Source organism: Penicillium canescens (assembly GCF_028828765.1).
Source record: "Penicillium canescens strain IBT 15451 chromosome Unknown utg000008l_segment0_segment0, whole genome shotgun sequence".
In the NCBI taxonomy this organism is placed as follows: Eukaryota; Fungi; Ascomycota; class Eurotiomycetes; order Eurotiales; family Aspergillaceae; genus Penicillium; species Penicillium canescens.
The window spans coordinates 1,029,730-1,055,551 of NW_026703970.1; the positions used below are offsets into that span (position 1 = coordinate 1,029,730).

The window sequence follows — 25,822 nt, forward strand, 5'->3', positions numbered from 1 at the left end:
CTGCAGCTGCTTGCTCTCTGCAGCCATTCCGATTTCCATGTGCAAGCTAACTTTTTCCGACTGATATCTAATGCCGATGTCCTACTCGATCTTCAACATTCGAAAAGAGTACCTTACTAATACACCGACCAATGCCCAACTCATCTCATCTCATTCAAAGATTCAATCATATTATCATGTCCAGTTTGTGCTCGTAATGTCATATGTACATCGCAACGTGCCCTCGACAGGGATGAAAATCTCATATCGAACTGCCTCATATCGACATTGAAAAAGCAATCATATCATCCATCCCAAATCAAAACCAAAAAGAAGAGACAAAAACATCAGGTAAGTCGTGGTGATACATGTCACGTTTTAACATCAGCGCCATAAATGCATAATCAGGCCGAAATATCGGCATAGCAAGAGAAAAGTAGGCGAAAGAGACAGGGGTCCCTGTTCATCTCAGATGGAGATATCCATCATCAACGGCCCGAGCGAGTGCGCGATCGTCGGGATCGTCGCGTATCGCGAGTTCGTCTGTCCGAACTAGCGCTACCTGTGAGGATCGTCAGCAAAGATCTTTCGTTGATCAGAATGGAGGTCAGACGTACTATTCGTGTAATAATCGGAATAGTAATAGTACGAGCTCGGGTATGAAGATTCCGTCTTATCGTCATCGTGGTCTCTATCCTTGCGCCTCTTCAATCCTAGACAGAGAGCAAGGGCACCCAGAACAATGGCGATGGTTCCCCAGCCGAAGGTGGACTTCTTCTCGCTGACTTCACTTCCTCCCGCATGAGGTCTGCTTCCGAACCACGTCCGGCCCGCAGGAGGAGGTCGACTGCCGTGCGAATGGTGCGAGTGTCGTTCTTCAACATAAGTCGTTTCTCTCTTGCGGCGCTTGCCGAATCCGAGGGCAGCAAGCAGGCCATCGATGGCACCCTTGAAGCACAGGCAGGCGCAAAGGAGCAGCAACAAGATAACACCGGCAATCGTGCCGATGACGATTCCTGCAATTGCACCACCGCTCAATCCTCCGCCACTGCTTGCAGCCTTGACTCCGATCAAGTCTGCCCCGTCCGTTCCCACAGGCGCGGTGAATCCCTCGGTCGTGGTGGGTGCCGATGTCTGCGTGACGGTGCTGGCGCCATTACTCGTCTGTCGCACTCCGGGTGTAGCCTCTGCGCCTGATTCTGTGGCAGTGATTGCAACGGAAGAACTCTCTGCAACACATTCACCGTTATCACACTCCTGCGCGGCCTCGCAACATCTCGTGCCACATTTCGTCTCGCCGAGGTCGACTCTGCAGGTGCCTGTGCTGGTAGCTGCGGCGATTTGACTACTCCATACTGAGGTGATGGTGGATTTGTCGGTTTCGGTGAGCGTGTAGATGGTGGTGAAATATTGGTAGCTTCCACCGCCGCTGCCGCTGTTTGCACAGACGGCCTGGTTCTCACTGTTGGTTGTGCATGTTTGCCCGGCTTCACAGCAAAGCCAGTCGTTGTAACCACAGGGGTTTGCACAGCGCTTTTCAAGGACGTTTTCCTCCAGTGCAAGCGGGGTTGCGGTAGTAAATAGCGAGTAGGTGAGAAGTAGGGCTAGCGTTGAGAGCGCGGGGAGGGCGGATAAAGAGCGCATTGCGAACAAAGAGCGAAGCAGTGCTCGCAGAGAGTCGGTATAGGCCCAGTGAATATGTTCAATCTCGAGGGGTTTGTCGTTTGGCGTTTGTGCTGGAGAGCGGAGGTGCTCAGCACTAGCGGTCTTATCTCACCCGGTATACAGTACTTGAGCGGTCTTCTGTAGATCCACACTTCAAGCCAACGGGGAGATCTTGAATGTTAAAGATGGAATGCGGACAAAGAATGGAAGAAGAAAAGAGAAGTGTGAGTAACAGAATCACAGTCACAGAGTAGTTGTGCTCCCCAGCCTCTACCCAACCACCCGATTTCCTGCTAACGCTTCACCCTAAGACCCGACCGTCTTTTTTTACCGGAGGCTGGGGTTTCGGATTTAACGTGTCCAACCCGGTTAACTGATTACTCTCATTCGTTCAATACTATTTTTACTCTGGAAAACAAGCCCTGAACGTGTCTCTCCTGCATCATCTCAACGCCGATCGACGGATTAGATGCAAAGATTCCCCCACTGCACAGCAATCAGATCAACACCGCCATTCTACATTGCGATTCTAGCGTATGTTCGAAACACAATGCCCAATATTCTGACCCAATGACTCAGTCTCATAATTTGGGCCAATTTCATTCCTCTATGGACAATTCCGTTTGGCCCAATGGTACTCAAGCCCCGACGATCCGATCGAGTACTCTGTACCTGCAGCCAAATTCCAAACGTCCAGACATGGGCCCATGACTCCATAAGACAAAAAATGAACATGAAAAAAGAAATATATAACACAAAAACCCTTCATCCATATCCATCATAGCATCATATAAACATCCCCGCAAACCCAACAGCCAGCCCCAGCACCAAATCTTGAAGACTAGAATTCCTTACCGGCGCAGCATTACCGCTAGCCTCAGAACCCCCAGTCTGCGTAGCAACAGAACTACAATACCCGAGATTAAGCCCATGACACGCCTCAACGCTCAAACTCGAACAAATAGAAGTAGCCTGCGACACAGCCGTAACAGCCTGAACAGTCTTGCCCGCCCCATCAGCACCCCCAATCGTAACCGCATACCGCCCCATCAACGCCCCCGTACACTGCGTATACTCCGACTGACAGAGCGAATAGTACGACGAGCAAGACTGCGGATTGGAAAAGGCAGTTGGCACAGCAACAAACGGGTAGGCGCCGTCAATCGTCGACCCGGTAATCGAAGAAGTAGAAGCGGAGTCCCCGCTCGTCGCGGTCGCGGATGCGGTCTGCGGGAACATGAAGCTGGTCCCTGTCCCGGTCCCCGTTGTCGTTGTTGATCCGGTTAGACTGCCTGTGCAACTTGCGCCGGTTGCGCAGCAGGCGATATTGTTGGCTGCATCGCGCGAGCAGTTCGTGCCTTGTTTACAGCATGCGTTGGAGTTGCCAAGGTCTGTGCAGGGATTGTAGCCTGAAGGGCAGTTGTTGTCTGCTCGTCTTAGAATTCGGAGGACCTCGAAGGCTCGTTTGTTCGCTTCGGCGTTTGTGGCTGGTGTGAAGGGTTCTGTTGGTGTGGTGTGGGCGATTGATGGGAGGAATGCGGCTGTTATCCAGAGCCACTGGGGAGCCCGCATTCTTGTGATGGCGGGGTTGGAATGGTCGATTTGGGGTTGGTTGGTTTAAGTGTCTCGAGGGGTTTTGTTTTAATGTTCGTTTCGTCGTTATGAGAGTTAACGTTATGGGGAGGTTGGACTCGGGTGTCAACAGACTACTCAAAGGAGTAAGATTAGCGTTGAGCCCCTGAGTGCGAGATTGAAAGATCGATAGGAAAAAAAGAGCTGGAACTTACGGTTTGTGCAGAATATGAAATATGATCCTCAAGTTAACCTGAAATCAAGAGAGAAATGATGTCGTCTCACGATCTCCCTCCACCGGGACTGCCCTAGCAACCGCAGCCCGACCCGTGTCCACCTGGGCACAATGGCCTTTCTTTAGCCCAACGCTTCACCGCATACTCCATGTCTCGGAAATCCGAATGGCTGGTTTTAATTAATTATCTACTCCGTACAATATTCTTTTTAAGGAAAAAAAAATTGATCCCTCCAGCTATGCAATCCAGAATATGTTCTCGCCCTGCCAAACCTAGTGTCCCTTACCAGCTATGGCTTGCTTGCCCAGCCCATTCAACCCCACAACCCGTAGGAAAGAGAGGCGTTTCTATTTCCAACAGTATGATTACTGTACTCCGAGTAATTTCTTGTGGGTGGAGATCCTTTATTTAAGCTGTTTTGCTAGAAAGCGAGAACCTATAGATATAGATCTAAACTTGACTTAAAAGTATGTTACATCGAAGGCAACAAACTTTTCCATTCTTAAACTTTTCCGGACACATAATCTAGACATTTTAGATTCAAGTGTCCAGTTACACGAGGAGCACCATTGGACGAACAAACCCCGAACATCTAAGATCTGAGGGTGTCTCACCGGAGATCTACAGTACCCTCCCAATCATTCTCTTTAGATACGCTTAATCCGACCCACAACCATCCCAATATCAAACCGCATCAAGAGCCATAGACCATGACATCCCCAAAACCCAAACCCAGCATCCCTATCGTGGACTTTTCCAACTGGAACACAAACGAGACAAGCCGCCAGCGAGTCGCGCAAGAGATCGTCACCGCTTGCAAGGAGGTGGGGTTTGTGTACATCACCAACCATTCACTGCCAGAGACGATATTAGGCGAAGCATTCCACTGGTCAGAGCGATTTTTCAAGCTGGCACAGGATGAAAAACTCAAGGCGCCTCATCCACCAGGTTGGGCTGTACATCGAGGATACTCGTGGCCTGGACTGGAGAAGGTATCACAGACCATGAGTACCGGGGTTGATGAAGAGGTGACTGAGCAGTTGAGGGAGATACCGGATATTAAAGTGAGCCTGTCTATTTTCGCTGTCTTTGTTCTCTGTGTGCATGATAGTCGATATCTTTCTCCATCTGATAGCACAACTAACTTGCAACAGGAAAGTTATGATATAGGCAGCGATGAAAACCAATCCCAGCCAAATCAATGGCTACCCGAAGAAAGCCTCCCCGGATTCCGAGACTTTATGCTACGCTTCTACTGGGAATGTTTTCGCGTTGGAGGCGAGATCCTGCAAGTACTCGCCATCGGCCTCGATCTGGATGAGAACCACCTATTAGAGAAACACTCAGGCCACAACAACCAGCTCCGTCTACTACATTACCCACCCATCCCCGCTGAGACCATCGAATCAAACCGCGCAGCTCGATGTCCCGCGCATACGGACTGGAGCTCGATCACCATGTTATTCCAAGATGACTGTGGCGGCCTGGAAGTGGAGGATATCACCTCACCGGGATCATATATACCCGCAACACCTATCAAGAACGCAATTGTGATGAATGTGGGGGATTTGCTGCAGATGTGGAGTAATGGTTTGTTTTCGCTCACATGTGTAAGTTCTCTTTTTGGTAGTGAATGCTGACTCGGGGTAGATATTCTTCGGTCTACGAACCATCGGGTTACTTTGCCCCCTCTTGAGGATAGGTTTGAGGGTCCTCGGCGTATGACTCGGGGTCGGTTTTCCATTCCGTACTTTATGGCTCCGGATCCTGATTCGGTCATTGAGTGTATCCCGTCTTGTATGAGGGATGACTTGCCTGCGAAGTATGAGCCTGTTACGCAGGCTGGGTATAACCAGATGCGGGCTTCTATGCAGTATTAGTTTTATCATGTTCATCCTGGTATGCAATGAGATTAACGTCCTGTTGTGGTTGTAGATTCGAAATGGGTTGACCTAGACTTTAGGCAGAAGTTTGCTCTTTCCACCTCCTCTCAAATTGGCTTTCGCTCGAATATCTCAGATTCAACTTTGCTGAATAAATCACAATCATTGATATTCAGCTTTCTATCCAATCTACAAACTCCATGGATATCGCCAAGCGCCGATCACTGACTAAGAAATGTCTTGGCACCGAAATGGATCACCCAAGTCGCGTCTCTCACCTGGACCCCGACCGCGTAGCCACGATGTACGGCGAACTCGGCAACAAACTGGTAAGCCTAATCCAACCAGATCAACGCTCTCAAACATCCCGCTCTACACTCCTCCCCAAACCACCACCGCCACCGCATCCACCACCAAACCAAAAATGGCTGACCAACCCAAATAGGTCCAACACGCCAAACGCACCCAATCCCTCGCCCACCTCCCCGCCTACCAAACAGAAATAGTGCGCGCCGTAACCCGCGAAGTCCGCGATCTAGACCGAGATGTCACACGCCTCCTAGCCCCCTTCGAAGGCGCCTTCAACCCCTCCACCGACCCAGCAGTCGCCTGCGCCCTGCTAGTCGACCATCTCTGCATGCGCCGTAATAAGCGCTGCCTGCTCGCCTACCACCGCGTGCGCACGGAGAAACTGGAGGAGTTGTGTTGGCTTGGTGTTGATATTCTCGAGCAGCAGCAGCAACAGCACGCTGAGCAGGGCGGCGCTGGTGTTGGCGGGCAGAATGCTACGTCTACGGCTTTGGGGGGTGGGGGTGGACATAGCTCCCTCAGTCCTGAGGAGGAGGAGTATTTCCGGTTATATGGGGATATGCTTGCTGCATATAAGGGCCAGTGGACGGATATTGATTTGACGGGGACATTGGAGCCGCCTAGGGATCTTTTTATTGATGTGCGGGTTTTAAAGGATGCTGGAGAGATTCAGACGGAGTATGGGTATGTTATTTCTATTGGTTTTTCATGTTCCTTTTTCTGGGGGATGATTGGTGGTTTAGGTTTATGGTGTGCTTTGCTTTGCTAACTCTGTTTCTCTGTTTCTTCGTTCTTTTTAGTGTGATCAACTTGACAAAGAATAGTCAACTCTATGTTCGACAGGGAGATGTGGAGAGGTTGATTTCTCAGGGATTCCTGGAGCGATTGAGCTGAATGTTGAATGTACTCCGTATGGGGTTATGAGGATGGCTTATGGCGTTGGCTATGGGGAGCATGTACATTGAGATACCCCGCCGTTAGCGTCTTGAGCTAACGGCCCCAATTGATTTCTGCATTTACTGTAATAGGTGGAACGAGTTCAGTAGTGTGTATGACATGACTCGAGATATATACCTATATGCCCCCAAGGTTGGATGTGTTGCGTAAGACGACAGGGTGGAATCTATGAAGATCATGGCGCCATTGAGCGTCGGTACTTTTAGCCAGTTAAGCTGTAGGACATCAACGCTTATGCATATGCAACTGCCGATCCATGCACGTCTAGGTAGCGTGTCCGACAACGGAGCAGCTATTTGCTGCATGCTAATATTACTAAGGCCAGAAGCAGAGTTAGTTATAAGTAAGTTAACAAAAGTACCAATAGGCAGTTAGAGAAGTCGCATGGATGTTTAGGTAGATTGTTCTATCCGCACGGTCCAGCCAGCCAAGCCGGATATGGTTAGCCCCGCAGATAAGAGCTTTAGTCAAAACTCCGAATCCTTTTTATGTTTGCTAATTGGAGTTGATAACAGAGGGTCTCTTGTTCCTCGTTCCCTTGTTCTCTTTTATATCTAGGACATCCCCTAACCATGTCCGTGGCGTCATTTAACTAATCGGGTTATCCTCCGAAAGGTTCTCCCCCGTTGGACAATTGCGCGATGGGCGTGCTGCAACCCCGACGTCGCGACTCTCCCGCATCCGTCCGCAACCTGACGTTCGACCGTGACCAGGGTATGGCACTGTCACCAGAGTCACTGGTGGAACATGCAAACCTGGCCAGCTCGCCTGGCCCAATAGGCGCCGAATCATCCAGTTACAATGGGTCGAGGCGAACCCCCAGTCGATCATTCTATCACCGTTCATTTAACAGCAATATGGGTGGGTCACTGTGCAGCTTTGCTTTCTGACCGCGCGACGGACTACTGACAGTACATACTTAGATCCGGCACACTATGCCTCAGATGGTCTCCGGGACCAGACCGCTGAACTCGCAACCTACGGCCTGTCACTGAACAAAAAGTCTGTCTTGCGGGACGGCCCAGGCCTCCCACCTGGTCTGGATATATTCCACGGCAGTCAGAAATCTAGCAGTTTCTCCCAGGATGAAGCCTCCAGCTCCCACACTGCCATGGGGGAAGCGCTTGATCCCGGTTCTGCTTCTGTTGACCCTGTATCGGCCTCTTCGGCTCTCACAGAGATGATTCGCCGTCCTTCGACTGTGGTCGATGATCAGATCGCGCCATCAGCTACTGAGGATGTGTCGTTCCCTCCCCCACCTACTATCTACGAAGCACCCGAGCGAGATACCGAGCATACGTCGCTATTATCAAAGTCACGGTCTAAATCTATACAGAATTATGGAAGTGCTGGTGATGTCGAGAACCAGGGGGCTTTCGCTCGGTCTCCTAACTTTTTGACAAAGGGGGTTTCATCGGTGGCCAAATACTCGAGGGCTCTGGCTAACCCGAAGACTTGGGATAGGCGCATTCTATGGCAGGAAGCTGTGGTCCGTCCAGCTAGTCTGGTACCTGCAGTACTGCTAGGTCTTCTATTGAACATTCTGGATGCCTTATCTTATGGAATGATCTTGTTCCCTCTTGGAGAACCGCTGTTCTCCCACCTAGGAAACGATGGTATCTCGATGTTCTACGTCAGTACCATTATTTCCCAAGTCGTCTTCTCCTGTGGAGGGTCAATTTTCAAAGGAGGAATTGGAAGCGAGATGATCGAAGTGGTACCTTTCTTCCACCAGATGGCTTTCACTATCATGAACTCGATTGGTAAAGACAACCCCAAATCTGTCATTGCAACAACGATCCTAGCCTTCTCAGTCAGTTCAATCTTGACCGGCTTGGTGTTCTTCTTGATGGGTGTGTGCGGGCTGGGTTCGCTCATTGGTTTCTTCCCCGTCACATTCTGATCGGCTGTATCGGTGGCGTTGGCTACTTTCTTCTGGTAACTGGAGTCGAGGTCTCAGCCCGGCTTCCTGGGTCTCTGGAGTATAATCTCGAGACACTTCAGAAACTGTTCCATCTTGATACTTTCCCTCTTTGGATCATTCCCCTGTCTCTTGCAATTGGCCTCCTTCTCTTGAAACGGTTCGTTCGCTCGAACTTTTTGGTTGGGGGCTACTTCATTGCAGTTGCGGCTGTGTTTTACATTGTCATTTTGAGTGCTAGGATCTCTATGAGCTCCTTGCATCAGAACGGATGGGTCTTTGATGCCCCGTCTTCCAACAACCCTTGGTATCATTTCTACACGCTTTATGGTGCGTCAAATTTGGTCTCCCCTTCGAGAACGCCATGCTGATTAGTCTAGATATCTCTGCGGTCAGTTGGACTGCTTTTGGCGAGACAATCCCGGCCATGTTTGCGCTGACCTTCTTTGGTGTGCTTCATGTGCCCATAAACGTCCCCGCTTTGGGAATCTCCACCGGCGAGGACAACGTCAACGTTGATAGAGAACTTGTGGCGCACGGGGTGACAAATGCTCTTTCTGGATTCGCAGGAAGTATTCAGAACTACCTTGTTTACACCAACAGTCTACTCTTCATTGCTAGCGGTGGAGAATCTCGCTTGGCGGGGTTGATGTTGGCTGGAGCCACGGCAGGTGTTATGGTCATTGGCCCTGTTATCATTGGATACATTCCTGTGATGGTTGTGGGTGCCTTGATCTTCTTGCTGGGCATTGAGCTATTGCAGGAAGCCTTGGTGGACACCTGGGGAAAGCTCACCCGGCTTGAATATCTGACTGTTGTGATTATTGTTGTCACTATGGGTGCTTGGGACTTCGTAGCTGGAATATTCGTTGGAATTCTTCTGGCATGTGTGAACTTCGTCGTCCAGACTTCTCGCAAATCCGCCATCCGAGCCACCTTTTCCGGTGAGACCGCAGGGTCGACAGTCCGACGGCCTCCCATTCAGCAGCAATTCTTGCACGAAGCCGGACAGCAGACACTGATCATCAAGCTTGGTGGCTACCTCTTCTTTGGAACCATCGTCAATGTGGAGAATACCATGCGCGGCCTCATCGAGGAAGAAGCATTTGATCGACGTCCCATTCGCTTCCTTATTCTCGACTTCTCCCGAGTCTACGGTCTCGACTTCTCAGCCGCAGAAGCATTCACTCGTATCAACCGCATTCTCAAAAAGCGCAATGTGCAAACAACCATCTCAGGCCTGAACGTCGAAGGCGACGTAGGCAAGAGTCTCCAAAACGTCGGACTCTTCGAACCCGAATCTGGCGTGCCAATCTTCGAAGACCTAAACTCAGCCCTCGAATTCTGCGAAAACGATTACCTCAAAGTCTTCTACAGCCGCCAAGAAGCCCTCCTAACCCCCACCGAACCCTCAACACCCGCGACCATCGTCCAAGTCCCCGTCCCAGTCCCCGAATCCCAACCCCTATCCGACACAATCGTCAACTCCCCACGCGGCCAATACCTCCAACGCGTAGCAACTACCACAATCCGCGAGCACGAAACAGCAATTATGGCCTCCCCAGCCTGGTCAGCAATGCGCCAACCCCTCCCCCTTCTCCTCCAAACCTTCCAAGGCCTCTCAACCCAAAATGAAGACTTCTGGTTCCCAGCCTGCTCCTACTTCACCCGCGAATCCTACCCAGCGGGTGAAGTCCTCTACTACGAAGGCGACGCCCCACGCGCCTTCTACCTCCTCGAATCGGGCATGTTACGCGCGGGCTATGATCTCCCCCAGGGCCGCTATTTCGAGCTCATTGTCGCGGGTCGACCGTGTGGCGAGTTGCCTTTCTTTAGTGATACCCGTCGCACGGCGACTGTTAAGGCTGAGCGGGATTGTGTGGTTTGGTGCTTGACAGGTGGGCAGTGGAAGGCCTTGCAGGAGAAGGAACCGCGAATTGCGAGAGAGTTGTTGACTGTTAGTTTGAAGTTGACTACTGAGCGGATGGATTCTATTACCTCGTGAGTTTATCCTTGTCACTCACCTTTATTGCCCTGATCTTAGTTGCTAACTCGGTGTGCTTAACAGTTATGTCCTTACTATGGCAGCTTGATCTCCAACTCTAACTCCTCGCTGTTCATTTGCTTTTTACTTTCGCTGCTCCATTTTTTGCATCAATCTGGCTTGGTGGCTATCTGAGAGAGTCAGTTCTGTAGTGTTGATATCCCCCGGATTTCTTTTTGTTTATGGATTTCCTGTCTTAATCTATTGTTTACATAGCTATTCTTTTGGTACATAGCATCTTATGCGTACATGATGTACAGAATGCATATATGCAGTATTCAGGCTGGTCTTGATGGCTTTGTATCATTTTTCTCGAAGTTCTAGGTATGCAAGAAACGATCCAAGTCATGGATACTACTGTACAGGTGTCTGGGTATTCTTATTCATTTACGCTGCATATGCAATCTTCTCTCCACCACGTCCTCCAACGGTAGAAGGGCGCGGAGAAGATACGGGAATAGTAATATTTGTACAGTTTACAGTGTCAGGACTCATATGTAGTTCTAATTACTATCTCTTATTACAGTATTTTCCATTGCCTCGAGATCCCCAGCCCATATAACGGATGCTGTTTTTCTAGTAGGAAATACGTACTTTATTAATACGTGCTGTCTAGTACAAAGCTTTTCCTAGCCTATTTGCTCGAAAGCATTAAGCCTTGATCATAAGGCTATGCAGGATCATATATGTCAAAATGTGTTAACTTGTTAGGAAGTGATAATTGTCGAATCAAGCGATACAGTCATTCTCGAAATCGGCTTGACCCATACACACTCGATCACTCCTAGCCAAGAGGCCTTCTCCACATCAAGCGTAGGTCCGTGCATTTTCTATTACCTTGGGAGCCCTCAGGTCTCGACCAGAACTATTTCATATGGAGAGATACCGGAGTGAAATTGTTGCCGATAAGAGACTTGCCCTTAAGAGCAGATTTTATTATGCGAGCCTATTTGCAACTTGCTATTTCAGACGACAAGCAACCAATATCCTATTATCCATAATTGGGCCACCTTTTAGTGGGCTTGTCGAGATCGTAGACCGACGAAGTGCCTCCCTATTATCCGCCAAGGCACAGATATGCCTATTCGATTGGCGTCGTCAGTCTATAAGCATTTACATAGGTGGGCCGCCGTTTAGACGATCTCATCCATCACATCCACGGCCAATTAGGTTGTGTTTCAGCGGCCATTATTATTATGCTGTTGCCCTATGCTCCCAGACTGAATATAACTAAAGCGCACCCAAACATAGACCTCTAATAATTAACTTTCGTTAGCCGTAGAGGACTTCCGTCAGCGTTTATGAGTTTTCGAAGCATGGTACCTCTTCCTGCTAGTGGGCGGATAGTGACTAACTACCCAGTCATAGAGCATCACTCCAAAAGCCATACAAACCATTCCGCTTGATAATATCCTCAACATGCAAATCACGTAGACGAAACCCAACTCCCGCAGCCGAACATAACAACTCAAGTTCCACCTTGAAGTCCGCAAACTCCTCTAACATGGCAGGTATAGGACGAGGTTTGGCGTTAGACTCCTCAGTTGACTGCTGGACATGCATCCAGTTTCCCTTGACCTCTAAATAAGTCAGGTTTGGGCAGCGATACTTCCCTCCTAAGAGCAGGTCTTTAAACGCCTCAGCTAGTTCAGTTGTATGCCCTTTCTCTAGACCATCAAGGATAAGGCTTTCCAGCGATAGAGGCAAAACATCACTGAATCTTTTCCTTGATGTCTCGTTTAGGTCACTCCAGTCTCGGTCCCAGTCTAGTATATGAGATATCTGCAGCCGAAGTTCCTTCAGCGCACTGAATCCCGCGAATGATCCGACGTAATCATAGTCGTGAATCTGGTAAGCGGTATAATTGTTGGTGCACTCGTCGGTCAGTGTTAACGTTTGCAAGTTCTCCCGATGTCTCTGCAATGGTGGGTAGTATCTCGACGCGTACATCCCCTCATCATCCACGTAATTCGGGTTATCGGAATGTTCAAAGATGAAAGATTCGAGGCTCTTAGGTGCGCCGATCAAATTCGCAAAGCCTCTTCGAGAACAACTGGACTTAAGGTGGATATGAGTGATATTGGAGTACCGAACATTGTCAGGCACGTAGCTAGCCGCATCGAACGCTTGATCTTCGGCATATTCCTCATCAGAGCTACCACCATCACATATCATATGGCCACAAAAGCTTCGTAACGAGGGAAGTCGAAGTATTGGGAGAAAGTGCGATGAGCTGAGGCCACCATCTACATCAGAACACACGACTGTGAAGTGTCTTAATTTAGACAAGGCAGAGCTTTCTTTTTCGGCAATCTTGACCATCCACTCGAGAGTGTAGTTTGAAAATTCATGAACCTGCAGGACCAGATCCTCCAGATTAGGCAAGAGGGCCAGAAGCAGGACAGTCCATGCGTCATTGTTCCCTCGACTCTGTAGTTCCCAGTCCCATGTGGATAGGTTGTCGTCGGGCCCCAGGGTTGATTTCAGAACTGGCAGGATAACCTCCTGTTCATATCGCACGCCGGAAATCCGCCGCCAGCCATGGGAGACACGGATAGTGCGCACTTCTTGCGCTAATGCCGGCTTGAATGCGAATGTGTGCACCAGATGACTCAAGTGGCCATTGCGGTGCTCTGTCAGGTCGAGCGATGTAAAGACTTTGGGTAACAAAAGTGGATAGAAGGCACGGCAACAGGAGGCGAGCCGCAGAGTATCCATGTGGCTATCAAGATAGCTTGCTATTGAGAGCAGCAGCTCTGCTGGTAACGTAGAGAGCATGTTTCTTTCTGGAAGGGGGCGGTTTCTGAGTTAAAGCATAGTGAACATGGCGTTTATGGTTGGTTAAGGAAAGATTTTAGACATCGGCCGGCAGGCAGCACCAGGCATCCGATCCTTCGCCAAGCCTACATCTGTTGTGCAAATTTCCGGTCGCACATGGGGTCAAGCTACTATCCACAGTAAATCCTACTGTAATATACACGGCGCATTTTACTGAACCCCTCAGTTTAATGCGCCCAGCTCAATAAATGATCCACGCTAAGGTCTAGGCGATGGGGCCAGGAAAGAGTTTCTCAGTGAATGTTAGTCAAGGCGATTTCGAGAATGACTGTATATCGGATTCTGAGTGTTGTCGGACTGGTGTTCTCGACAGGAACCCGTTCATCAACACTATAACTAGCATATAGATATAACTATATATATATAATTTTTTTTTTAAAAAAAAAAAAAAAAAAGGTATGATAACCAGAGCGTATATACTGGACTACTATCAAGAAATATAAAATTATAAAAAATGAAAAATGAACGCTACCCACGGGGGTCGAACCCGCAACCTTCCGGTTAACTGTTACGATGTTAGTGAGGGGAACTTTTAGCAAGGGTACTTCGGGATTACTGACAAGCCGGACGCACTACCATTGTGCTAAGGAAGCTGATATTAAGTAATCATGCTTGAATAAGAATATAACCCTAGAAGCAGTAAAGCAAACTTTCGTTTTGTATTCCGACATAAGTTGTGTACTAGTAGACTCAGTGAGTATTTATTTATGATAGAAACCTGGAGGAATTCTGTTGTGCAGCTCGACAAACAGCCAGAAATGTCCTAGGATACCTGATTCGACTGTCTCTGTGCTAGCCGCTAGCCAATATATGTTGTCAATGCTCTAACTTCAGTGCTACATATACACCCTGCGACGCGTCTATTATCTCGGGGAAATAATAAATGCTCTACCGTACGGAAGTTGAGAGATATTGAAAATCGAGCATACCTTCAATATAGTTTGCCGAACTATGAGAAGAATAGTTGTGACAATATTTTGTCATATTGGCTTCCCTAGATAATGATTGAACGCGTATTATCACCTACGTATAGGTATGAAGGACCTTTCCCGGGGTATTTTGCGGCGCTTAATTAAAAGCGATAGACTATCGCGAGAACAATATGTGAAGGGGCACTATCGTAGTTCTCTTCTGGGGTGCTTTATTATGCAGAAGGATTAGAGTAATGCCCTTTAACTTGTCTAGAGAGTCTGTGTACGTTAACAATAGGACTGACTTAACTTTTGCTATGTTGGTGGACAAAAAAAAGCCGGGAAACTTCGTCCTTAGCAAGGTGTTGTATATCTGCGGATTTAAAAGGTAGGGGCCGGCACCTTCCTTTTGATGTTGACTAGTTTAATTTAAAACCTAGCTTCGATAGGGTCTTATTTCTCTCTAGTAGAGATCTCTAAGGGTTGTCTTTAACTAATTTGTTATGCAGCCTTCTTTGTACCCTATAGAGCGAAGCGATACGTGTACATGAAATTCAGCTGGTTGTCAGACTCCTACTCCCGTCGACAGAAATCCTCACACCTCCTGGTCTATCACTAATATCTAGGTATAAAAAAGATAAAAATATACAAAACTGACTAAACCAATTACGCCGACAAGTTGCAGGGCATACAAAAAAATACAAAAAGATAAGCGCTACCCACGGGGGTCGAACCCGCAACCTTCCGGTTAACTGTTCTGATGTTAGTAAGGGATTCTTTAATGGTCATGGTACGGGGGTTACTGACAAGCCGGACGCACTACCATTGTGCTAAGGAAGCTGAATTGAAGGAAACATCGTAATCCTGAGCTTATGACTTATCCAACCACGGCGCAATTTTACGTCGTAACTCATATATTGGAAGGAACAAAGCGATGTCTTGTAGCAATTTTGTGATAATAAACCGTAGGATGAGCTTATAATAATTTTATAAGAATGAAGGTCTTAGAGGTCTACTTGGCACGAATAGTCTACTATAATATGTGCTATATGAACTTATCGTTAACGTTTCCATGGCTAAGGGTCATACACACCAGGAACATAAGACACATCATAGAGGCTTTTTTTCTAATTTACTTAGTGAAGATACTAAGGACAGCATATTTTTATGCAGTTGGAGATACTCAATTTGCCCTAGTGAATTTCTAGGATGATCCGACCAAGTGCACATGATCCAGTCTACAGGTGTAAATTAAAAATACACATCAACAAGCTAATCCCTATCACACCAACCAATTCTTAAGGCTCAGCAACCATCGAATTTGGCTTTGTCCTTATCGCCTTAATTGATAGGTGTGAGCTGGCATAGGTGAAGTATAAAGAAAAATTAGGGTTCATGTTTCGCAGCACAATCTACTTAAAGTCTCATGAGCTTCATATTAACAGGTCTGAAATTACCAAATGTCCATCAAAATGGTTGAAATCCAGGAACAGCGCCTGTGGAACTTCTGAGCTTGAATAGGTTTCCTTTCCTCCATAAAGCTCTAGGGGCCTATGAAAAGAACCAGTGCACTGTATGGCTTTGTTTTTATTGGTCATAGCTTTGATAGATTATAGTCTGTTGAATCTGTCGGTTCTGTACTATCTCGAATAGCTTCTCTAGGTTGGTGCTTATTACGCAAGGCCTTCTCATTTAGCCCACTGACGACTATACTCTGAAGCAATTCTCGATTGCTACTTTATGTTTGCCGCCGCTCTGAGCGTCAGGTATAGAAGTACCCCTCCACGCAGCCCATTTGTTCCTATTCTTCCTCTTCTTCCTCCTCCTCCTCCTCCTCCTCTTCTTCTTCTTCTTCTTCATACATGATCCATCCTCATCATCATGACAACCATGATTCAGTTCTCCAAAAGCGACTTTGTCAACCCCGACGTGCTAAACGCAATGAAGCCACACCCGGTTTACGGCTACGCGCACGGCAAGGGCAAGTCGGTCCGTAGTCGCACCGAGCAGCTGCCTGAGCCTAAGGCGGTTACTGAGGACGACAGTGATATCAAAATCCTGGACGAATGACCTTTTGATGTCGTTTCGGACATTTCTGCTGGTTTGCATCTGCCAGGCGACCCCTTGGATGTGGGCGGGGCTTTGGACCGATGCCCAAGAAGAGAAAGATTGCACATATTTAGCTGTTTCCAATTTTGCATAGACTCTGGGTATGGCCTTCTTGCATAAACATGGAAAAAAGAAGGTTGAAGGCTGGGGTTGTTGAGGATGGGGTTTTGGTTAAGTAAATTGACACCTGCAGCTTTGGGCAATACAGTGGTTGATTAATGATGCAGACGAAATGATACGTTCTCTGTTTGGAAGATATAATAGCCAATCTGGATACGGTGGCGTTGTGTTTGACTAGTGAAAGACTCCTGATTGGAAGCCCTAATGGTATCTAGAGAAGTATGGGGTTGTATAGTTCGAGTAAAGAAAGGGTGTAGTATAGCATCAGCAGAGAGAAGCGCATAAAGGTTATTGGTAACATAGCTAAAAAATGCCGGGGAAAAATGCTAGTTAGTTATAATATTTCGAGCATAGTATCAGTAATTTGCAGGTCAAGAAGTTGGTGGTTGATGATGTTCCCCACAGTATATTCGGGTGTACACAGCAACATGGCTACAGTAGTTTCTCTCAAGTGACACTTATGATAGAGAATCACAAGGAAACAACGTCACATATCTCAATGAATACGAATATCAGTTCTTCACCCTCTTAACTCTTAACTGGGACCCCCGCATATGCTCACGTGACCCGGCGTTTTTACCACGCGTGTGCGGCGCGTCCCAAATCGCCGATTGCCTCGATCTTTTGAATACAACTGCCTGACCACACATCATCACTTACACCCCATAACAACGCGCCCGCTCTGGCCATGACACCTGAAGACCAACAGCCTCGGCTCTTCGACCAGTGTTGCATCTGCATTGTATGCTCTAAAGATCTCTCCCGAGAATCCGCGGAGCAGGTATGTGTTGGCCGTATCACTCGCGCATGATGCACTCAACTAACATGACTGACTCGTTAGCTTGCAACAACACTCGAAGAGCATGGCGGCGAGCCTTTGATTGTCCAGCCCGGGGCCGAGGTCCCTAATGTGGCTAGGTTCAGCCATTTGATCTCCAACACGATTGATTTTGAAGCCTATGATACTACCTGTGATGCGCTGATCCCCGTGGTGAAGCCACAATGGGTCAGCAACTCACTGGCAAAGAGGAAGCTAGCCAATCCTCGTCAATACAGTCCCGATCCTCGTCTTTTTATGAACGACGTGGTGGTTACCTGCGGCGACATACCGGAGGGGGATAAGGATGCGATAATCGGCGGTGTGGTGGCAAAAGGTGGACTGTACAGTCCGCGAATCTCTCATATGGTCACTCACTTGGTGGATCTCACGGCCGATTCGGACAAGGCGCGCATTGCCCAGGCCAAGAAATTGAATGTGAAGATTGTTCTACCGCATTGGTGAGTCTGTTGCTGTTGCTGTGCCTTCCAAGTAACCCTGCTAATTTGATCTTCGATAGGTTCGATGACTGCCTGAAACTTGGTCGGCGCATCGACGAGCGTCCCTACAGCCTTCCAGACCCGGAGATCATGCACGTAGGTCTTGATACCCCGATTCCACCGAAAGACAATAAAGACTTGGTTGGCGCATCGACGACTAATCCAACGAAGCTGCCAACGCCGTCCATCTCGGCACATACAACTGGTCAGCGGAGTGTTTTCGAGGGCAAAACCATTATGCTATCTCCGGATCTTGGAATTGGTTCGCATCTACAAGAGTCTATTGAAGCCGTTATGAAGCAGGGCGGAGCTGAGGTGACATCAAGGATTGATACTGCAGACATGTTGATCTGTCGCTACCGAGAAGGCTTTGCCTACCGAACGGCATCGCGGCTTAACTTAGACGTTGGAAATCTCGCCTGGCTCTACCGGCTCATGACATTTAACACATACACATCACCTCTCAGACGACTCCTGCATTACCCCGTATCCCGTACGGGTATTCCCGGATTCCAAGGACTGAAGATTAGTCTGTCCAATTATGTTGGTGAAGCAAGAATCTACCTGGAAAACTTGATTGCAGCCGCAGGTGCGGAATGTACAAAAACTTTGAAGCAGGAGAACACCCATTTGATTACTGCCCATGGAACGAGCGAGAAGTGCAACGCCGCAAAGGAGTGGGGTCTTGAAGTCGTCAATCACTTGTGGTTGGAAGACAGCTATGCCAAATGGAAGCTGCAACCCGCTTCAGACCCGCGCTATAGCCACTTCCCTCTGCGAACCAATCTTGGGGAAGTTGCAGGCCAGACACGGCTTGACCGCAATGTTCTTGAGCGAATGTTTTTCCCATCCGAGGACACCGCCCAAAGTCCACGGCGCGCAATGCATAGCAAGGATCAGAACATGGTTTCAGTGCAAGCTCCCCCTGAGAAAAAGCGGAAGATTGTCGACCAAGCCTCAGATGCTTCACATGGCACCCCGCAGACTCCTGGCAAGTCACGTCGGCCCATACAGACTCCTGCACGGTCTCGCATCATGTCCGAGGGCAAGGAAAACGAAACCCCATCTTCAACTAGCAGTCGCAAGTCAAAGGACGCAGCAACTGCCCGACTACACGAGATCGCTCCAGATATCGCGCTTTACGAAAAAGAAAAGAAGCGCGTGGGTGGTGTGATCTACGGCGGACGACGCAAGTCAGATGAAGGTCGGGGCCAGGAGAAGGAGAAGGAAAGCAAGAAGCGAGCATCCGTCGAGGCTGAAGACGAGAGTGATGGTGACCAAGCAGTGGAGCCCAAACGACAGAAGAAGTCTCGGCCACCAATTTCCATGCACCTGTTAATTACCGGCTACCAGAAGTGGATTGGGAAGGGCAATGAGAAGAAAGAGGATGCAGACAAGGTTTGCTGGTTGTTGCATATACAAAATTGGCATGAGATTCACTAACACTTCGACAGCGAACGCTTCGAGAACTCGGTATTATGGTCGTACAAGACGCTCGACGATGCACCCATCTGGCAGCGCCGTCGATTTTGCGAACCACGAAATTTGTCAACGCACTCGCGTATGCACCGATAATTGTGAGCACAGACTTTATTACGAGTTGCCTCAAGAAGGACGAGCTACTTGACGCCTCTGATTTCCCTCTGGTGGACACAGAGGCCGAAAAGAAGTACAACTTCTCCCTTTCTTCTGTCACAGCGAACGCCAAAAAGAACAAGAACAAAATGCTGCACGGATATCGCATTTACTGTGTGGAGGACATCCGCGGTGGGTTCGATGCGTTCAAGTCCATTGTTGAAGCGAATGGAGGTGAATGCATGCTCTTCCGTGGCCGTCTCGCCCTAGCGAATCATTCTCGGCGGGAGGAAAGCCACGATGAAAGCGAAGCAGAGGACGAGCCCGCTCGCCACGAGGTCTTTCTCCTCAGCAGTGCCGGGGCTAAACACGGCCGAATCTGGCCTCGATTCCGTCAGGTGGCATTCGATATCAAAAAGACCCCACGTATCGTCCGAGTTGACTGGCTGCTTGACATGGCCATGTCGCAAGAAACACGACCCGCCGACGAATACGAGTTAACTGAGGAGATGATCGATAACACGGATGAGTAAACTGACACCTTGGTATCATGTTCACATCCGCTATCCATCTAGGGCATTGGCCCAGAATATTGGTTCTGTGTATAAGTTTGGAGTGTCGAAGGCGTAGTTTTATAAGCCTTTTGAGCCAGCCCTCGGAACGGGCTTTGTTTTTGTCACGAATAGCCACGATTTATCAAATAGAGAAATCCCAGCATACTCATTTTGAGCCATTCAAAAGAACTTGACACCCTCCTGACCCTCACTACCAAAGATCTGGGCCTTGCCCCGCTTAACAAGAACATTCAGCGAGCGTAGCATGACATCGGTATCCATGCCATGGAACTCTACAGAGACTGAATTAGCACAAGCACTTAATCGACCACAAGCAAGAAGGTAATTATACCCTGCGATATCGTCCCCTCACCCTGAATCAACTCATAAACCGTCAAAACCGACCCCCGCTGCCCAGTCCCCTCAACCCACTCAACCAACAAATCAGCCCACTCCTCAGGCCTCTTCCACCAGATCCACGCTACAGCCCGCGGTCCCTGGCCCTGAGAACTCCCCATAACCCCGGCAGAAGAACCACCGCCCGCATCAGGAATCCACTCCGCGCGCCTGCCACCGCCGCCTTCTTCCTCGCTCTTGGTCATCCAATCCACGACAGCGCGGGCTTCCCGGATATCGAGACGCTTGCGCAGAGTTGCGTTATGGAAGAGTGGGGATTCAACTGCTTCTATTAGGGAGAGGCGGTATTGGCGGTGGTGTCGGCACCAGGATTGGATTAGATCGGACCATTTTCTCAGCTGGTCCTGGCGGGTTGTTGTGTTTGGTTGCGGGGTGAAGAAGGGGGGCCAGTTGTGTTCGCGGGGGAAGGGGAAGGGGAGGGTCATTGTGAAGGGAGTAAGTAGGAAGAGAGAGAGAGACAGAATAAAGAATTAAGAACAAGTTGCAGAGGACAGAAAGCAGTAGAGTAGGCACAGTAGAGGTCTTGGAGAAAGGTGGAGCCAATCGGAGCGGGGAATGATTTTCTCAATTTTGCTTCTTCATCTTCGACTTCACTCACTCTTCACTCGACATTCGCAATGGCCGAACAAGTCCCAACAAAGCGCCAAAAGCGCGAGGAATACCGTCGCGGTATCCAAGCCCAGCAAGATTCCACGGAAGATGGCTCCGTCGTCAAGATGCCGCAGAAGAAATTCTTCCGCCAGCGCGCGCATGCGAATCCCTTCTCAGACCACAACCTGGACTAGTATGTCTACTCTTTCGCATGCCAAATTTGCAGCTGAAGCATAGCCATGGGATCCCGGAGCTTTATTCGCGACAATACACCCCGGCATGCGATCATGACGTGAGCTGAGAGCTAACCAATCTGACCTCAATAGCCCTATCAGCCCCGCGCATATGGATTGGTCTTCCCACTACCCTGCATATGTGGACCCGGATACCTCCAAGACGAATCTGAGCGGTGCTCGCCAATTGACCAAAAATGTCGAGGTGGTGGATATCGGCTGTGGGTTCGGTGGATTGCTGGTTGGACTGGCGCCTTTGCTGCCAGATACCCTGATGGTTGGTGAGTACTACAAGGCAATCAAATAAGCCTCTCCCAATGACACAGCTTCCATCCCAAAAGAAGCACACAAAATCAACTCCCCCCAAGATCAAAGCTAATAAACCCACAGGCATGGAAATCCGCACCCAAGTGCTCGAGTACCTCACATCTCGCATCCATGCCCTACGCGCCCAACAACAGAACCTAAAGAACAAATCCGCCAACCCAGCCCCAACAGAAGCATCCACCGAATCAACCACAGAAGCCGAAACAGTTTCCGACAGCAAAGCCCCCGCCACAGACGACGACATCGGCACAACGAAGATCTTCCCCGGAAACTTCGAAAACATCGCCGCAATCCGTAGCAACACGATGAAATTCCTGCCCAACTTCTTTGGCCGCCATCAACTCTCCAAGATCTTCATCTGTTTCCCAGATCCGCACTTCAAAGCGCGGAAGCATAAAGCGCGCATTATTTCTGAGTCCCTGAATGCCGAGTATGCTTATGCCCTCCGGCCTGGTGGTTTGTTGTACACTATTACCGATGTGGAGGAGTACCACCACTGGGTTCTGAGGCATTTCCAGCGACAGCCTGAGGATGCGACGAAAGGCAAGGGTGAGGGTGAGACTGGTTCGGATTATAAGACTGAGGCGGTTTATGCGCCGGGCATTAAGGATATGTGGGAGCGAGTCTCGGATGAGGATCTTGCGGCTGATCCTTGTGTGCGTGTTATGCAGTTTGAGACTGAGGAGTCGAAGAAAGTTACGAGGAACAACGGCAAGAAGTTTGTTGCTGTTTTCAGGCGCTTGGCTGATCCTGAGTGGCCTTCTTCTTGAGGAAGTGGGGGACAGAGAGTGGGAAGTATGTGTGAGAGTCCCTGTATTTAGAAACATTGATGTCAATTCAATGATGGCCAAAAATAGCGGTGTTTGGGGCGTTTTATTTAATCCAAATTTCAAGATGCATTGCAAATATATCAATCATACTCCAACTTCGTGCTAACAATCTTCGCTTGCTAAAATGGAACAAAACTCTTCAAGTAAAAAAAGTCGAGTAGAATACACGCCAAGAAATTAAGTGAATGCAACAAGGAAACACCAAAATCAAGCGTGAACCTATCATAAAACAGTTGTCTCGTTAAAACATGGTGGTCGTAGCCAGCAGTAGATGACGCGGAGATCTTAACGCATTCTAGGCGCCTTCAAACGAATAGCTTCGCATCTCTCACAAATAGCCAATTGCACAGGGCCACCAATGATACGGCCCTTAGCCGTGCGCTTTGGTTCGCCTTCACGGACGAAGAAGCGGCCCTCGGGTCCAAACCCGTTGCCACATTCGTGGCAGTTGAAGCAGCGCTCGTGCCATTGTCCGCCAATTGCGGTGATGACAACCTCGTCCATGACATGCTGCTTGCAGCCCAGGCAGCGGGGTGCGGTTCGGCGCGAGTGGCATTGAAGACACCAAGCGAAGCCGTCCTTTTCAACAAAGGGGGTTTGGGAGTTAAAGGGCTGTTGAGAAAAGTTAGTTATAGTTATCCCAAGATTGGTGAAAGAAAAGAATCTGAAAACATACATCGCCGCACTCGGCGCAGAAGAAGTGGCCAACATGCCATTCAGCGCCGCATGCCACAACAACTTCTCCTTCAATAGGTGTCTTGCAGCTCTTGCAGCGTGGGCTGAACAGCTCGTGGAAATCGAGGTGGCAGTAGAACCGTGGCACGCGGGCCTCATGGTCGTTGGCTTCTGTTGCCAGTCTTTCATCTCTGCTGGACTCGGGCTCTTGGTAAAAGGCCACACATTCGAGGGCAGTGTGGCAGTGGAAGCAAGTAAAGCAGTCTGGGTGGAATCGGCATCCACCAGCAGTCACAATCTTGCCGGAAATCGGGTGGGAGCACAGTTCACAGCTTGCAGTCGGGACACCCGATCGTGTGTATGGCGAATGCCAACGGTTTTGCGTTTCAGTTCCCGGCTGTCTGGGGAATCCCTGCTTGGTCGGGCTTGTTCTGGTCGGCTGAGGCACGGGCCTTGTCGGCTTGTTTTGCTGTTTGTTGGGTGCTTCTATCTCAGAGATGGTTGGTACTTTGATGTCCGGGACGTTGATGACGGGGATAGGAGGCGCCTCGGTAACTTCGATCGAAGGCGCCGAGACCTCAATGGCCGGTGCCGACACTTCAATAACGGGTGCACGCTCTGGCTTTGGCTGGTCGCTTGGCTTCCAGGTTTGGTCAAAGCTGACGATCGGGCGTCCAACTCGATCACTGACAGCTGAAGGCATAGGCAACTTCTCACTGCGGTCCCCTCTTCTCTTGCTAGTGGCCGCGCGGATATCGTCACTCCGTATCTCTCTTCCATCTTTAGTCGGAACGGGTTGAGCATCTTCGGGGGGCGGAGTGGCTTCGTCATTTCGTGTGTAGCCAGCATTGCGTGACTGACTGGGTGGGTTCTTGTGAATTTCAAAACGCGATATCTTATCCAACACAGGCGTGCTGCTGCTGCCTCTGTTCTGCAACCAGGGAAGGGGTTTGGGGTTACGTCCAAGGGCATTCCGAGGTTTATTTCTCAGGGCTGACGAGTCAGATCTGGAAAACTCGGGCTTCTCTTCTTCCTTTTGAGTACCGACGGGCTCTTCATATATTTGGTCGTTGGGATTTCTAAAGATACCCTTAGACGAATCACCGCTGATAGTCCGTCCTTTCGGGGCTGCAGTTTCCTCGGGAACTGGGGGCTCCTCGCCAGGCAATTTAAAGTTAACCTTGAGATTTTTCTTCGTGGGCCCGGCCAGCGATGATCGCTTTCGGAGTGACTCGGGGCTGCGTTGACCATCTGAAGAACCACTCGAGCCTGTCGACTGGCTGAATCTATGGGTTGAGTCGCGGCCTCGTGAACCGTTCCGGACGGGACTCTGGCTACGCCTGTTGGCATCGGGGTTATGATATGGCGCGTAGGGGTTCTTGAAAGCGACACCGGGGTTTTGATGCATCCATACCAGCTCAGTTGCCTCGTCTTGGGCGGCTTGGTGGACATGAACGTCGTCGTGTATATCCATTTCCTGCAAAGCATTCCGTAGTGACCGTGCCTCTTCCTTCTCGTGCCGCCGTTGGCCATTCTCACGATATGAAGGCGCTGAAGATACTGGGACCGTATGAGTGTGAATCTGTGCCGGGAACACGTTCTTTCGAATCGAATGCGTGCGGGGCTCCTGGGCTAACGGACGGCCCATTGCGCCGCTACCTGGAACATGGGAGGCTGCTCGGCGATGGGACATTGCACTTTCGGAACGCGGTTGGTCCTTGATCTCGTCTTCAATTGGTGAACGCATCGAAAGGGCCGAGGTTGCTCTCGCAGGAAGGCTGCCTGGTATATCCGTCGTCGACGCCGCCGATTTGCCTGGGTATGGGCGAGATCCCGTCGGACGCGCTGGACGGTTCGCCCTCAGCTCCTTCAAGTATGTTGCTGTTGAGACGCGTATCAGCTCCGACCGGTGACGCGAACGGATGTCCACTCACCAACTTGATCATTGGACATGAAGGATGGACCCGGAGGGGAGACCTTCCGTTGAGTAGTATGTCTGTGCATGGTCTAATTGATTGCAAGGATGTGTTGAGGTAGCATTGGAATACAAAATAAGCTACAGGATCGAGGACAAATGGGACTAAGATGAGAACAGCCTAGTCGATCTATGATTGACGGTCTGAGTTGGCGTCATATGAGTTGTTCATCTCTCCCCCACTCCCCAAACAAACATCGTCGCGAGGCAACGCGATGACTCATCCACTTTGGGCTAGGGCTTAGGGCTTGACCACGTGGTGATAGCCCAGGCAGTGTACGACATTTGTATAGATCAAGGATTGGAGCTCTCATCTAAATAAGCTCTACAATGCATATACAGTAACTCTGGACTCATCCGCCACTAAACAATCATCGCTCCAATCCTAAGACCCTCTCGGCTCTCCGCATCGGCTTCTCGGCACAGTCTACCCCACAGCCAAGTAACGCTGGGATCACCTTCAAAAGGATATTCCCTGCAACCTGCCCTTCGGAAGCAAAGTAGTCACCGCTGCCATATCTCAACGGTCGATGTCCCTTTTGATTGGTCCAATTTCGCCGAATCCCTGCAGGTGACAAACCACGAGGCCCCCGGACATCTTTCCTCGATCCGAAAAGGCAAAGCGTCCTCAAATTCGGCATATAGTCCGATGCCGCTAATTACTCTTACCACTGAATCCATTCTCATTTTCTTCGTTGTTTAAATTTTTGGCATATTTTCCTTTTCCTCAACACCCTCCATGTCTTGATGAAAGCGGACATCTGGTTTCGGGCCCATGTTCAGA

The 25,822-nt window shown here is 49.4% G+C and overlaps 11 protein-coding genes across 11 annotated transcripts; 6 read left to right on the forward strand and 5 right to left on the reverse strand.

The window, feature by feature from the left end:
* Nucleotides 1-442: 442 nt before the first annotated feature.
* N7446_011244 (uncharacterized protein) lies at nucleotides 443-1,623 on the reverse strand (the record flags this gene model as incomplete). The annotated part of the gene is made up of 2 exons (XM_058519986.1): nucleotides 443-537; nucleotides 597-1,623. 2 exons carry the CDS (start codon nucleotides 1,621-1,623, stop codon nucleotides 443-445), a joined length of 1,122 nt encoding a protein of 373 aa, XP_058367510.1.
* An 807-nt stretch (nucleotides 1,624-2,430) lies between these two features.
* Nucleotides 2,431-3,216, reverse strand: N7446_011245 (uncharacterized protein; the record flags this gene model as incomplete). Its single annotated transcript, XM_058519987.1, has 1 exon — nucleotides 2,431-3,216. One exon carries the CDS (start codon nucleotides 3,214-3,216, stop codon nucleotides 2,431-2,433), a length of 786 nt encoding a protein of 261 aa, XP_058367511.1.
* A 946-nt stretch (nucleotides 3,217-4,162) lies between these two features.
* Nucleotides 4,163-5,332, forward strand: N7446_011246 (isopenicillin N synthase family dioxygenase; the record flags this gene model as incomplete). Its single annotated transcript, XM_058519988.1, has 3 exons — nucleotides 4,163-4,516; nucleotides 4,607-5,042; nucleotides 5,103-5,332. The coding sequence occupies 3 exons, from the start codon at nucleotides 4,163-4,165 to the stop codon at nucleotides 5,330-5,332; spliced, it is 1,020 nt and encodes a 339-aa protein (XP_058367512.1).
* A 203-nt stretch (nucleotides 5,333-5,535) lies between these two features.
* N7446_011247 (DNA replication protein PSF1) lies at nucleotides 5,536-6,538 on the forward strand (the record flags this gene model as incomplete). The annotated part of the gene is made up of 3 exons (XM_058519989.1): nucleotides 5,536-5,664; nucleotides 5,781-6,328; nucleotides 6,469-6,538. 3 exons carry the CDS (start codon nucleotides 5,536-5,538, stop codon nucleotides 6,536-6,538), a joined length of 747 nt encoding a protein of 248 aa, XP_058367513.1.
* A 704-nt stretch (nucleotides 6,539-7,242) lies between these two features.
* On the forward strand, nucleotides 7,243-10,527 carry N7446_011248 (sulfate transporter family protein; the record flags this gene model as incomplete). The annotated part of the gene is made up of 4 exons (XM_058519990.1): nucleotides 7,243-7,462; nucleotides 7,525-8,454; nucleotides 8,550-8,852; nucleotides 8,903-10,527. The coding sequence occupies 4 exons, from the start codon at nucleotides 7,243-7,245 to the stop codon at nucleotides 10,525-10,527; spliced, it is 3,078 nt and encodes a 1,025-aa protein (XP_058367514.1).
* Nucleotides 10,528-11,928: 1,401 nt separating this feature from the next.
* N7446_011249 (uncharacterized protein) lies at nucleotides 11,929-13,344 on the reverse strand (the record flags this gene model as incomplete). The annotated part of the gene is made up of 1 exon (XM_058519991.1): nucleotides 11,929-13,344. The coding sequence occupies one exon, from the start codon at nucleotides 13,342-13,344 to the stop codon at nucleotides 11,929-11,931; it is 1,416 nt and encodes a 471-aa protein (XP_058367515.1).
* A 2,852-nt stretch (nucleotides 13,345-16,196) lies between these two features.
* Nucleotides 16,197-16,385, forward strand: N7446_011250 (uncharacterized protein; the record flags this gene model as incomplete). The annotated part of the gene is made up of 1 exon (XM_058519992.1): nucleotides 16,197-16,385. The coding sequence occupies one exon, from the start codon at nucleotides 16,197-16,199 to the stop codon at nucleotides 16,383-16,385; it is 189 nt and encodes a 62-aa protein (XP_058367516.1).
* Nucleotides 16,386-17,232: 847 nt separating this feature from the next.
* On the forward strand, nucleotides 17,233-19,969 carry N7446_011251 (uncharacterized protein; the record flags this gene model as incomplete). The annotated part of the gene is made up of 4 exons (XM_058519993.1): nucleotides 17,233-17,325; nucleotides 17,386-17,822; nucleotides 17,882-19,259; nucleotides 19,316-19,969. The coding sequence occupies 4 exons, from the start codon at nucleotides 17,233-17,235 to the stop codon at nucleotides 19,967-19,969; spliced, it is 2,562 nt and encodes an 853-aa protein (XP_058367517.1).
* A 201-nt stretch (nucleotides 19,970-20,170) lies between these two features.
* On the reverse strand, nucleotides 20,171-20,832 carry N7446_011252 (ESCRT-II subunit protein VPS25; the record flags this gene model as incomplete). Its single annotated transcript, XM_058519994.1, has 2 exons — nucleotides 20,171-20,283; nucleotides 20,343-20,832. The coding sequence occupies 2 exons, from the start codon at nucleotides 20,830-20,832 to the stop codon at nucleotides 20,171-20,173; spliced, it is 603 nt and encodes a 200-aa protein (XP_058367518.1).
* A 192-nt stretch (nucleotides 20,833-21,024) lies between these two features.
* Nucleotides 21,025-22,328, forward strand: trm8 (tRNA (guanine46-N7)-methyltransferase; the record flags this gene model as incomplete). Its single annotated transcript, XM_058519995.1, has 3 exons — nucleotides 21,025-21,191; nucleotides 21,325-21,512; nucleotides 21,622-22,328. 3 exons carry the CDS (start codon nucleotides 21,025-21,027, stop codon nucleotides 22,326-22,328), a joined length of 1,062 nt encoding a protein of 353 aa, XP_058367519.1.
* A 345-nt stretch (nucleotides 22,329-22,673) lies between these two features.
* Nucleotides 22,674-25,067, reverse strand: N7446_011254 (LIM domain protein; the record flags this gene model as incomplete). Its single annotated transcript, XM_058519996.1, has 3 exons — nucleotides 22,674-23,000; nucleotides 23,065-24,944; nucleotides 24,998-25,067. The coding sequence occupies 3 exons, from the start codon at nucleotides 25,065-25,067 to the stop codon at nucleotides 22,674-22,676; spliced, it is 2,277 nt and encodes a 758-aa protein (XP_058367520.1).
* Between the last annotated feature and the right edge of the window lie 755 nt (nucleotides 25,068-25,822).